The following is a 14,194-nucleotide window of genomic DNA, read 5'->3' as shown; positions in this document are numbered from 1 at the left end:
GTACCCTGCGAGCTTTGGTTCATCGCGTTTTTAAAAATGGACATTTTGATATTCCCGTGTAAAAGAAGACCGATAAAACGCGTCTTTCATCGACTACAGTGAAACGCCCGGAAATGAAGGATGTTTTGAAAGAAACGGGAAAACTGATAAAAGTAAATATTTGTTTTGATAAGTGAAATTAATGAGAAATAACCAGAAACTAGTTTTGTTTTTTTGTTTTTTAAAAGCGGTTTGTCTGGTACCAGATTTGTACAATTACATTCAATCAAACAGGGATCGGGTTTTGTTAATTAGGACAGAATGTAATTAAAAAGCATTATGTTGACAGCTACAAGGCACATGCTTGCCTTAAGCTGCGAGTATCCCGCCATGTTTTAAACAAAGGGCCTCTGACCAAGCCGGCATTCTAATCCGCCACAAATATGTGAAGCACGCGTCTTTCAAAGTCGCCTAGTACTTAAAATTGGGACTCTGGCCTGTTATAAGTTTCCAAAACAATGGATAGCGGTTTTCGCGTGCTCTGATTGCCTACTCAAACTAGGGAAATACAGGGTTTCACCTCAAAGCGACGCCAAACTCGGCGTAAGAGCAAAACGGCTCTCCGCTTCGGTTTCCTACAGGAACAAATGAAGAAATTCCACAAAGAAACAAAACAACTGTTTACGACAACACGAACGGTTTCAAATACAGGAAGAATCCGAAACTCCTTTGGAGGAAATGTTCCCACAAGAGGTAGAAAATGTCTTCAAAAGTTTCTTTGTCGGGCTGGCAGTTCGGTCATTTGCGTTGTGCGCCAAAATTGGCAGCAATAAATGAGTCAAAAATCATCATTTTTGAGCTCAATTACCTCACTGTTTTACCTCGGTCGAGGTGTCTCGTGGCGAATATTAATGGCCACCTCGACTTTGATGAATAATTGTTCTCTATTTTACCTTTCTTTCATTCATTTCGCGTTGAAACCAGTGTTTGCATCGCGAAATGTCCGCTGTTTTTTTGAGGCTAGTAAAAAATGATTTTTTAAGAATCTTGCGTTGTCCTCAACACAATGCACAAACGTTTTTTGCTTAAAATTAAGGGTAATTACACAATTTTTTTTGTTCTGTGTTGAAAAAAAAAGATCATCAAACCCAAATCGGTATGGCAAAAACTTACACAGTTGATATTTGCTTGATACATGTTTAGCTCCCAAGAAGCCAGGTAAAGATGGCGAGGTTGGCGTTCAATACATCAATATGGGGAAAATCTCGGACCGCAAGCGGAATGAACTTGACTCAAAGACTAAGAAAAGCTATCCACTGGCAGTAATTAACATCATCAGAAGAGAAGCTGAGGATCTGTTACTAAGCAACAGCAATGATAAAAAAGGGAGAGACTCGTTGATGTTTATACTCAGCTTGACTAATGAAAGAAGTGATTTGAAGACGCTGAAGAAAGGTAAGACATCATACGTTCCCTTCATAACTTTAACGTAATTTAGAACTAAAACCAAAGTAAAACCATCTCTAATTCAAAAACCAAAATTATTATCGTAGTATTTAATTATTTTTTGAATGAAAGATGGCTTCAGACTTTGAAATATATATTTCTTAAAAGTGTTTATCGTACTAAGATGGTTTTGAAATGGCATCCGGTTTTTATTCCAGATGTTCAACAAAAGCTTGTTTTTCTGGGTCAAGAGGGCTACGACATTTTTGGCAAGAATGATATGTTTGCACCACGCGTCAAATGGCAATCTCTTGAAAAATCCGTCGAGGAAATTAAGACGGCAGCAGAAAGCTATGAAAACGCTTTCAACGATATTATTTCTACTATAGAGAAAGAGCAAAACTTCAAAAAGGTAAGTGATTTTGACATTCGGAACGCGCGGTATTTCTGAATCACATTCGCTTGTCAGAACCTGTATAGGGTCCCGGTTTAACCAGATTCAACTTTTTCCTGCTTATGACATTTTTGATCAAACTAATAGCGTTAACTGACATTGTTTGTTATTATTTAAACATCTTGTTGGACAATGTGGACTTTTTGATGATCTTTAATCATCTTTAAATAAGTCAAAAGTATTATGGTATATTCTATTACGTTACGAAGGCCAAGGGCACTGTTTGTTATAATAATTACTATTGATTGTCTTTTAGGTATCCTTTTTTATTTTTGCTCAGTTGTTTGTTTGTTTTTTCCTGTAGATTGCCTCAAGAATGTCTGCTGTAGTAGGCTTACACGTTAATGCAGAGAAAAAGCGACTCGAAGAGGCCAAACTTATTGCAGAAAGTGAAAAGACCACTTATGTAAAGGTGAATTCATTTGGAATGTTGCCCTGGAACGTTCAGTTTGACTTAATATAAATTATTACTTTCTTATCATCGCTTCTTTTCTTTTCTTTTTTATTCATTTATTTATTTCTTTTCGTTGTTTTTGTTTTTGTTTTGCCTTTTGCCAGTCTATTGAGTACCTCGAAGAACAGATGTCGAGTATAATTCAAGAGGTTACTTCTGAGCTTCCGGGCGTTTATAAGAAGGCCAAGTTCAACTCCCAAAATCTAATTGGAATACTTCAGGGACTTGTAGGATTCGCTGCAGCCGGAGCTGCTAAGGACCCATTCGCTTTCATTGACCAGACACTGGCTCTTGCAGAAGAATCATCTCAACGCTGTCACCTAAAATCTCTTGACTCATACTTGGGTAGCATTAAGCAATGGTTGACATTTGGAAAACATTACAAGCCTTTGGTTGATTCTAGTGAATTAGACTTTGATCAAATGAACGTCAGTTCAGTTCCTCAGATCATGCAGGTATATATGAGTCGCTGCAACGTTTTAAGACAGTATAAGGGTTTCAATAATTGCGGACCCTTAATGGAGACCAACAGCTATATAGAGCACTATGGATCGGAACCGAATCCTGGGGCCTTTTTCTCAAAATTCCGGTAGCTTTTCGGGCCCGGAAAGCTATGCCGTATATGTGGAGCGATTTCTACGGTCACGATTGCCTTCAAACTTGCAGACATAAAACTAGAGAGCTCTGAGGCTTATTTGCTGAAGTTGGGGAAAAATCTATCGTGGGATTTCGAAGTTATTTTCATTTTTCGTAAAAATGAGGTTTTAAATATATGCCGATATCTCAAAAGTTTTTATACCTATAAGAAAATAAATAACATTTTCTTAAAGTTCCATAATTATTTATTAAGGGTGCAAAAAATCGTAGAAATCGGTTGAATCTTTCATATTGAAAAACGCGAATCAAAAACATAACCAACGTGCATATAAATAGGAACGGGCCACCTTAAAGACTTGAAAGGTAACCGTGGCGCTTGTTTTTTTTAATCTTTCGTTTCTTAGAGAAGACACTCGGCAATCTTCTGATATCAACGACCGCCGGACTGGTTTGATCAAGCCTGTTATTTTGCATTTTATTTATTTATTTATTATTTGATACTTTTCAAACTAAAGGATGAAGACGCTGACTATGAGAGCAATAAGAAGAAGATTAATATGTGCAGCCCCCCCCCTTTTTTTTCTAATTTCAGGCCAATCTGGAAATAAACAAGGAAAAGTTTGCTTCTGAACTTGTCTGTTTGTTGGATGACAACTCTTTACCGCAGGACGTGGCAGTTTTTAAACAGTTGTTGGAATCGTTTTTCATCGCAGGTGCAGCTCGTATTGACCTGATAGCAGAAATAATGAATCTTGACAACGACATTGGGGGATATAACTTTGATATTCCCCTTCTTGACCAGACTGAGCAAGCAATTAAAGAGGCAACTACAACAAAAGGTAACAGTGTTTTTTCATTAACTATCTTTAACTTTTAAAGATTAAGTTAAGCATCTTCTAGCGTCTCCTGCTGATTACCAGTTTTAGAAGCAAGTTAATCTGAAACCAAATTATTTACTTATTTATTTATTTATTTATTTGTTTATTTGCTATGTGGTAATTGATTTTAGGCTAGTATTGTTCTTTCCATCGAAATTTTTGTTAACCCTTTACCTAAGAGCCGAAGGACTGTTTGAAAATTCAGCTGCTAAGCCCAAGAACATGAAAGAACCTCCGTGTAATAGGAAATCTGTATCGTCACATGTGATAAGTTCCCCACTTCAGGAAATCTAAGAGAATGCACGTAGGGACATGAAGCTTTGGGTACAGAGATTTCAAGGATTGTTTGGGTGGCCAAGGGTTAGTTATGATTGGTCGATGGTGTTCGAGACAACCATTAACCAGCTAGTCATAAGAAACACTTGTCCACTCAAACAATCCCAGAAATCGTTGCGCCGGAAGCTTGTACACATTCATCCCCTTGTAGTTTCTGGAGAGGGAAATTCGTTTGGAGCTACTTAACAAGTAAAGGAGAAGATAAAAACGGGAAATAAAAGTACAAAGAACGTGAATTTTTAAATGACTTTTTCAAGGTGCCCCAATAACAAAGGAACTCCAGCAGATGTTTATGGATAACCTCCTAAGCTCATATAGGGAACTGGAAAGATCTTTCATGAAAAAGGTCTACGAACTTTACAAGGCTTTCAAGTTCCGTACATTATGGGAAGGAAACAATCCCTTGGCTTCGTTTCGAAGAGTAGCGAGTGAAAGTGCCAAGGGCACGGGACGACTGAACGGCGTTGTACAACTCACTGGAGTGCTTCGAAAGTTTCAAACACTTAAGGACAAAGCCAACAAGTGTTTCACTTTTAACAAATACACCACTGACATACACAGATGGAGTTTCAATAATGTAAAAGACAAAAAGGTAACAACAATGTACTTATTTAAAGAAATATAAAGTTTACAATTTTATGTCCTGCAAATAGCTATAATGCTAATCTAGGCAGGACAAGACTTTAAATAAAGACGTTATTAAATTACATAACAAAAAAGAAGCCTATTTAGCTATAGTTAAAGCATTCTGTCTTGGAAAATATTGTTTACAATAGCTATCTTTGTATGTGATATAGACACGACTAAAACTTTGCGTCCAATTTTATGACTCCTGGTTAAAATATCTCCAAACCTAGAGTGCAATGATAAAGCGAATTCTCCTTCTTCCAAATTACTATTCTAAGTTTTAAAAGCCTCTCGGTAAGTTCACAGTTCGTGTTTTATCCGTGTCTGGAAGTAATAATTATATCACTCAGTTGTTCCTCTTATTTTAATGAAAAAGATCAATCTGATTTTTGGGAGGTATTTCTTCTTTGTCGTTATCGTTTTTGCTGTTAATACATGGCGTAGGAAACGTTTACCCTTTCCTAGTCTTAAAAGACCATTGGGCTACTGAAATTTGTTGGATTGAATTTAAGGGTAACCCGCATAAAAACTGAATACCTTATTGGAGGAAATTAACAATGCACGTTGACAACGCGAAAAAAATTTACGTTGCAATAAATTAACGTTAATTTTTCAAAAGTTAGGTTTACATGCATGAAATTAACGCGATGAACATCTCTTTTTATGCAACACAAATTTGCAGCACTTACACAATCTCAACATAAATATATATCGAGGAGAAAAAGAAGCATTTACATGAAGGCGTTTTTGACCTGTTATCTTTGTTGTTATGTTCACATTGCGTTTTATTTGTTTTAGATGTTTGAAGACCTTGCCTCTAAAGGCTACTCAAGATTTACCATTAATATTGACAAGAGCTGTGAAAAATGCTATAACATGCGTCTACTCAAGGTAAGATCCTAAAAAAGATATGGATGAGTTTTAATTTCCAACACCTGCAATAAGATGAGGACATATTTAAGCTGACGCAATTTTGCCTTTGCCCACCTTTTTTCCCTTATCATACAAAAAAACCCTCCAGAAAGCAGTTTGAAAAATGTGCGCTTTCGATGAGCGAATTAAATGGTTTCGTATGAACTGAGGGACGATTCGTGTAACTAATTATGCGATTTCATAAATACCCGGATTCGTCTGGACATGGCCTATGTGCAAGAAACATAGGGTCAGGTATTTAAACGGACTTTAGCCTGAGTGTTTGACAAAACCGCATTCTAACCCATTTCAGTTTGCCCAACACTTTTATCTTAACGCCATTTGTCTTGAAAAGGTTCATAAAAGCATAAGGTGTAGTCTGGAAAAGTAATTATTTTCTCGAAATAACCCACTAAGGAAGGAATCTGGAGGTTCAACGGATTTGCTAAACCGCGGCCTAAGTTAGACTTCGTTTAAATGACCGACCCATAATATATAATTATGTCACTCCCACCTTGTTCTAATAGCATCTTATTAATTTATATACCCTTTAGATATACATTGAGTTACTCGGTAAGGAGGATCAACCAGACACTGTTCCACACAAGATATATCTTAAATTGCGCCATTTAAGTGGCTCATTCTTTCGCCTGCCCGTCGAAAAACCTGACGAAAACCCCATCAAGCAATACTATCAGCCCGTAGCTTCATACAGGACCATCAAGTTTAATCGGTTTACGCTGAGTAATGTAGAGGAATGTAAGAAAAGAAAAGGCAAAAACACAGGTGAACAAATAAGTTTTAGTGCCAGAATAATCTTTAACAATAAATTGTAGGAATGCTATGATATTCATTTGTGTATTTCTTTTTTATTCTATCTTTTCTATTTATTTATTTATTTATTTATTTATTCATTCATTTTTTTTTAAGAATAGCTTAATTTGAGTCCAAAATATCTATAGATAAGCTTTAAAATTAGTGAACATGTCGTCCAAATACAGCTATAATCGGCTACTCCGGGTTTAAATCCTCGGCCACGCTTCCAGTTGCTTCCAGTCCAACCAGTTGCCTCCTGCCATTTGGGTTTTTCAATCCCGCTGTGTCATATATAATTGAATCATTTGTTTCTAATTACTGGAAAAGTGCTCGTAAACTTTGTAGAGGATAAGTGGACTTTCCACATGTTTATCCAACGTAATTCTTCACCCATGATATTAATAGGTAATCAAATGGTATACTCGTGAAATTAGGGAATAATTTCACTCGTCGCCATTTGATTACACATACAAACATACCTTTAACCTCTTTAATCTTAATATACTGACCAGTTTTACTTCTATGCGTTTTAATTATAGAACCAAAAACCAATCAACACCACAGTATAAGTATTGGCTCAAATCCATTTTTCCTTTTAGAATCATACTGTGTTTCCGAGGACGACTCTCGTTGGGTAGCAATGTGTAATCACGCCTTAAATAAGCGCGGAAGTCACAGTAAGGACGCTTTGCTAGGGATGGAGGAATGCCAAAGCCCGTTTGGTATTTACGAGCTGAAGATACCAATTGACCACAAGCTATCATGTGATACCAACAGAATTACAACCACGAACTGTAAAGATCTTGATGTAGGTAGCTGCTTTAGTCATACTAAGGACATTAGAAAATTGCGTAGTTTCGCGCTTTTATGTTTTATAACTTCAAAAAATTTGTACATTATCTCAGGAAAGAGGTCAAATTCAGACAGATTTAATCCATAGGGTGCTTGCGACTGCCTCCCTCTCGATCAGGTAGCAAAATTAGTGGAAGTATAAAGATGCTCGTAATAGATAGGGAAAAAGAAAACGTTGTCAAATCCGTAGCCTTCTTTTGGATAATAGATGATACTGGCATCTAGGTATCTATGAAAGCATTGAATCTTCTCCATTTTTGCGACAACAATTGCGTTCAAAATAAATCTCACACTTCTAGTTCATAGGCTTTAGAGCCCCTCCCCCTTCCCCTCCCTCCCTCACTAAAGAGCTGAATACCTCTAAAACCGTTCAAGATATGACCACCGAACTTAGCGACTTTTCCTACAATTTATCTGGGAACATTTTGGTGGTCGTGAATGGTATGTTAACTTTGAAGTTACCATAGGAACAGAGTTTTGACAGTTACGGTTTTCATTAGATACCACTTCCTGGTCGCAGGAAGCAAAAAAGGCCGGTCTCAATAGGGTTAAGAAACTGTTACTCTTTTTTACTCCAAGACTACTTTGATAGAAAACGCTTTTCCTTGTTTCTTTTTATTAGCTGACCAAGTTCACCCAACTGAACGTGTGGACCCATTACGTATTCTGGGATGGAGAATATCCCAAGGGCCCGGGTGATATCGTGTGTCGCAAGAGCCAGCAAAAGAAACGGAACGAGACTGCCACTGCTTATCAGGAATCGAATGTCATTCTGGATACTGGAGATTATTTTTGATGGTCTTGCTGTGTTAAAATCAACATTCAAAACTAATCAAGTTGAACTGAATGTAAACGGTTTCTGTAGCCTGTCTGAAATATACATATTAATAAAGGCTGCTAAGGCAACAAGAAGTAGTGTGCGAGACTATTGTGGTTCAATAAAATGAAATTAAAATTATTGAGCCCTTTGTCGCCACCCTTAGCTTTACCAGGCAGTCCTAATGGAAGTGGTTTCGCTGTGTACTTACAGTTATCCCGTGTCAGGAAACTTAATTATAGTGAAGCTTGTATGGTAAAAATGCATCTAGAATGCAATGTCACTTACACTGATCTATCACCCTTTTCCTTTTTTTTTTTCTGTTTCCTGTTTGGCTGATTGCGTTAATCGTTAATTGATGGCTTCTTAGTTCAGTTAGTATCATTACCAGTCAAAGGTATTTGTTTGAAATGATTTTCTCTCTTTGAGTTGTACAAGCAACAAGCTTTCATTTACATGAAATAATCTTAACACGAAACACCTGAAATTAAGAAAGTTTCTTATAAGTTAAACGTTTTGGTAGAGGAAACAACGTAGACGACCAAAAACAGCAGATGCGTTATCCTAAAAAAAATCTAGCCACAATAATAATCGTAAAAATACACCACACGCTCAGCCATGAATTTCTAAAAAAATTCTAAAATTCGTCACATTCCTAGCTGGTGTAACTATTATTTTTAGCATCACAGCTACTCCTTAAGTTGTTTGAGATATACCCTAGCACATGGTCTGAATGGAACGACTGTAAACACATAGTAGTCAAGAACTCAAACCGGTCTATTCTTACAAATTAACGATAGCTAACCATAACAGAATTTCTCTCACTATTTCTTTTTCCTTGTAATACGTTTCTTGTTGGGAACAGATATTGTTCAAGCCTTTAATTTTTGAAAGATATTCACTGGTAATATAAGTAAAGTAAAAATACACGGTATGTGGTTGGGATTGCAAATGGTCTGTAGATGAGAAAAGAACAGAGGGTCCGCTATCGATACCACGACAATAAACAAATTAATCAAGAGGGGAATCTAAAATCGCCCCTGCCTAGTCCCTGTACGGCGTTTTCCCAGTTTCTCTCGGTCAATTCACCTCCGTTCGCTTGGACCGGATTAATGAGGACTAGGGGCTAGGCACGGTCCTTGCGTAGTGACACTGTGATACATGGTCAAAAAGCATGATGACGATTACGTGACTAATGGCGTCAGTGACAGATGTATGGTGTGATATAGATCACGTGATTATTTTCATAACCAGTCGGTTGTTTAATGACGTGTTACTTACGTCATTGATGACGTTTTTATAATGTCATTACGAGTCTGGATGTTACTACATTAAGAGATTATTTCATTTAAGGCCAAATGTTATTACATTTAGAAACTCATTACATTCTATTAAATTACATTTAGAACTTTCTTACATTTAGGGACTGGTCAAAAAGTATAGGGGGGGGGGGGTGGGCCAGAGCAGAGAGGGGGTGGGTCATGAGGTTTTGAGCCTCGTGCAAGGGGTGGGTTGTGCAATTTTCAGCTACCCTTAGGGGGTGGGTCAACCTATTTTATTACATAGATAAGCACTAACTACTAACGAGACAGTTGACCACACTTGTTATATAAAACACAGGCAGCTGGAATTAAATTGCTAAAATACTCACAAACCTGTTGTGCGAGAAAATGCAACGGGTGACAGGCCGCACATCCCGTGAACCCTTTTGTTGACCTTTTTTTTTTTTTTGCTCTAACGAGCATGTCCTTTAATGATTTTCCTTTTTTGTAAGGAAATGATTGGTGTTTCTTTAAAAATTTGTTAAAGTTATGGTTGGTTTTGTATAAGATTCCATTTTTATTATTCAAGCTTCCTTTATAGTAGACACTGAGGGCTGGTATTGTGTCACAAATGGCAATATTTCTTTTTCCTCCTTGTATGTTTTGTTTTAGGAGTTTAGACTCGTTTTTGTAATTTTATTTCTGATAGTAGGTCTTCTTTCAAAGTTTGTGGGTAGCCTCCGTCCATCAAGCGTTTTTTTTTTTTTTTAAATTTGAATTATTTTCCTCAAAGGTTGATTCTGAGGAGTTTTTTCGTAGGATTCTCAAGGCTTCTCCTTTGACAAATCCTTTTTAACACTTGGAGGGTGACACGAGGTGAAATGTGTGTGCAAGAAGGTTTCCGTTTGTTTAAATGTGTCTTTGCATCAAGGATAGATTTTTTTCTTGAATCTTGTGCCTTTGTATACAACCGTGTCTAAAAACGCTGCACCTCATGATCAGTGTCAAATGTTTCGGCCATGAATTTAATAGTTGGGTGATGTAAGTTTGCTTGTTCAATGCAGGCTTCGATGTGTGGTTTACTCATGTCCCATAGGGGAAAAGATATCGTGTATGTAGCATTTCCAAACTGTTGTTCTAAAGACAGTTTTGCTTAGAGTTGTTGTTTCAATATATGTCATGAAAATATTGGCAAAGGAATCAAAACTGCTGTCTTTGTGCCCATTACAGTTCCATGGTTTTGTAGGTAGTGCTTTCCATTGAAGTGGAAGAAATTTTCTTTGAGGATTAATCTAAGAATTTCCGGCAAGTAATGTGTAGGAATGGGTTGTCTTTGTAGAAATTTTCATATGCTTTGTGACAGACAATTTCAATATACCCTCGTTTTGCTGTATATTTGTGTCAAGACTCATAACGTCCATCGAAACAAGAAATGTTCGGTTTTTCACGTTTGTCTTTTCAGTAAAAGGTATGATTTCTGTGATTTTGATATTGGTTGTAGCAGTGTATCAACAAATTTTGTCAAGCACAGAACAAGGTTAGGCCATCCTCTTTTTTTTCTCCTTTTACCGTCGTCCGACCGACCCAAACTTTTGGCATTGTTAAAAAAAAAGTAACGACGTAGTTACACCATTTTTCACTTGAAATAATTCTTTTAATCTGAAAAATGAGCATAGTAACAGCACAGAGAAAAACAAGAACAAAAACATGAACATTTTTCACAGTATATTGTTCATTTTGTTAATCCAAATATGTGAATGTTAACTTTTAACGTCTTCCTGGGGTATCAGGGCCTACTATTCCGAGACTTCTTGTGATTTTTTTTTCAATCCCACCGACCGACCCAATATCAGGCGTCAAACGCATTCGACGGTAAACGAAGAGAAAAAAGGGGATGGCCTTTGAGGAAACCAAACATCCATGTTTTAACTAGGGGGTGGGTCATGCAATTTCCAACCTTGCTTTAGGGGTGGGTCAGTCATTTTTGTGCCGAAGGAAGGGGGTGGGTCATGTGTTTTTTATCAACCACATTTCCAAATTCTCCGGCCCACCCCCCCCCCCCCCCCCATACTTTTTTACCATTCCCTTAAGGTGAAATCTCATTGCATTTGGCATTAATTGCATTTAGGGGCGGTTATCTAACTGGTTCTATGCCCTCTACAGTTTCCTGGAAAACAAATACAGTTAGATACTTGTATTCCGGTTACGAGTGTTGTATGTAGTGAAGTTTAATAACGTATATAGGGACCTTTAAGTTAGTTTAAATTTCTGGTTTTTCTCTTCGATACTCTGTTTACATAAACTGTAAGTTTATAAACGGAAGCTTTGCTTTTAGGCTTGCCTAAATCCATCCATACGTTAAGTATCGGCATCAGTCAAAGGAATTCAACTTGCCCAAACCACAAATAAAGACATATATTTTGAAAATAACGAGCCCACAAATTGGTCAAAATATACCCCAGCGTCACTTTTACTCTTTAGCATATTATGGTCTGTTTTCATAAACTTTTCGTCCATCGGAGCCCACATGAAGTGGCGAATAGTCGCCAGATTCAAAAGACCGATGCGTTAATTTTTTATAAAAATTATTTCACGCTCGCAAATGCTCTCTTAGGAATCTCAACAAGTTTATATTGATCCAGGCCGCGCGCTGGGAACAAGTTAATTTCTTGGACTTAGTTTAAAACTACAGAATATGCGTCACTCAGGGTTAAAATTAAAAGTATACCCCCGATTAGGCCTTGAATAAAAAACGGATTTAAAGTTTGTTCTTTAATCTTTGAGAGCCAAATGAAATACCCTTGGCCTACACACTAAATAATAAGCTCTTAAATTGCACTCAAAGTCTCACGTTACCTCGATCCTCGATATCAGCCGCCCGCTCGACACAAGTCAAAACTGCAGTAAATCACCTTGCCGTGCGCGGCACTTTTCTTTTTCTGTTCTTTCTTTTGTTCAGTCAGTCCCGTTTCGGTTCTTATTAAAGCTTTGAAATAATATATAGATTTAGCCAGGGCTAAAAGCGAAGCCTCCGTTTCTATACTTATGATAAAGCAATCAAATTTGTTACATACTAACTGAACATGAACTCTAAGCCAAAAAAAAAGAAGAAATAGGGAGCCTTCAGCATCAGTTCACCTTAAGAGGGAGACTGTCGTTGCTGTAGTTGGTGTAGTTACTGTAGTTGCTCTAGTTGGTGTAGTTTGCTGTAGTTACTGTAGGTGTTGTAGTTGGTGTAGTTTGCTGTAGTTGGTGCAGTTACTGTAGTTACTGTAGTCGGTGTAGTCGGTGTAGTCCGTGTAGCTGGTGTAGTTGCTATAGCTAGTGTAGTTATTATAGTTACTATAGTTGGTGTAGTTGCATTTACACCAACTACAGTAACTACACCAAACTACAGCAACTACACCAACTATAGCAAACTACAGTAACTACAGCAACTACATAAACTACAACAACTACACTAACTACACCAACTACAGCACCTACAGCAGCTACACCAACTACAGCAAACTACAGTCACTACACCAACTACAGCACCTACAGCAGCTACACCAACTACAGCAAACTACAGTCACTACACCAACTACAGCACCTACAGCAGCTACACCAACTACAGCAAACTACAGTAACTACACCAACTACAGCACCTACAGCAGCTACACCAACTACAGCAAACTACAGTAACTACACCAACTACAGCATCTACACCAACTACAGAATCTATTTAACTGTTCTCAAAACATAGCCAAGAAAAGTCTTAATGATACTGACAGTTTCGATGACTGTCTGCCATCTTTAACAAAACTTGAAAATCGTCAAAGGTGTCAGAAGCCTTAAATAGACTTCTAAAGGTGTTAATTAATGCGATAAACACGCAAAGTCACTCTTTGGACGCCCCCCCCCCCCCCCCCCCCCACTTCCCCTCCTGGTTGGGGGGTGGAGATCACTTGTGTCCATATGGGAGAAAGCTGATAGGCTCCCTCGTCCCTGTTTATAGTAGGACTGTTGGATCTAATGCATAAGCTTTCCTTGCTCCATCTTTTAAATTACACCAACTACAGTAACTACAACAACTACAGAAACTACACCAACTAGACGGACTACACGGGCTACACTGACGACGGCAACTACAAACAGTAACTACACCAACTGCACCATACCAACTACAGCTACTAGAACAACTACACCAACTACAGTAACTACCGCAACTACACAACCTACAACAACTACACGGACTGCACCAACTACAGCAATACGGTAACTACACCAACTACAACAACTACAGCAACTACCGCAACTACAGCAACTATACCAACTACAGCAGCTACACAACCTACACCAACAACACCAACTACAGTAACTACATGTACAGCAACGGCATTTCTTTAAACTTCTCCCACAACATTCTGGGCACCTCGATGTCCACCTCGGTAAAACCAAAGCATTTGTCTTGCTGCAGAAGGCTGCAAAACTTTTCCACGTTCCCTGGCGTTTGTAACCTAAATGCACAACGACCTCGTTGCCACAGGGCATGTCACCCAGCATTGTGCTTGGGTACAACGCACGACTTTTCGACACATCTTTGCATCTTGGAATTTGTGCGAACTGATCCTCGTTTTGCCAGCCTCGTGCTTTCGACAGAAGACCAGGCTCGGCCCTCCGACAACCGCTGCTTTCAGCATTTTGTAGGCTTCCTCCCTTGGGGCGTACAAATCTGGCGAGTATCTTTGGTTCAGCGTACCCCGCTAGAGACATTTCATGCTT

At 38.1% G+C, this 14,194-nt stretch overlaps 1 protein-coding gene across 1 annotated transcript; it reads left to right on the top strand.

The window, feature by feature from the left end:
* Positions 1 to 1,232: 1,232 nt before the first annotated feature.
* On the top strand, positions 1,233 to 8,147 carry LOC140932307 (uncharacterized). Its single transcript, XM_073381928.1, has 10 exons — positions 1,233 to 1,434; positions 1,644 to 1,837; positions 2,184 to 2,291; positions 2,438 to 2,788; positions 3,523 to 3,769; positions 4,402 to 4,736; positions 5,570 to 5,662; positions 6,238 to 6,469; positions 7,099 to 7,307; positions 7,974 to 8,147. Exons 1-10 carry the CDS (start codon positions 1,233 to 1,235, stop codon positions 8,145 to 8,147), a joined length of 2,145 nt encoding a protein of 714 aa, XP_073238029.1.
* Positions 8,148 to 14,194: the final 6,047 nt, after the last annotated feature.

Source organism: Porites lutea, chromosome 3 (assembly GCF_958299795.1).
Source record: "Porites lutea chromosome 3, jaPorLute2.1, whole genome shotgun sequence".
NCBI classification, from domain to species: Eukaryota; Metazoa; Cnidaria; class Anthozoa; order Scleractinia; family Poritidae; genus Porites; species Porites lutea.
Note: the sequence above shows the minus strand (reverse complement) of the source record. Positions and strands in the feature narration are given on the sequence as shown.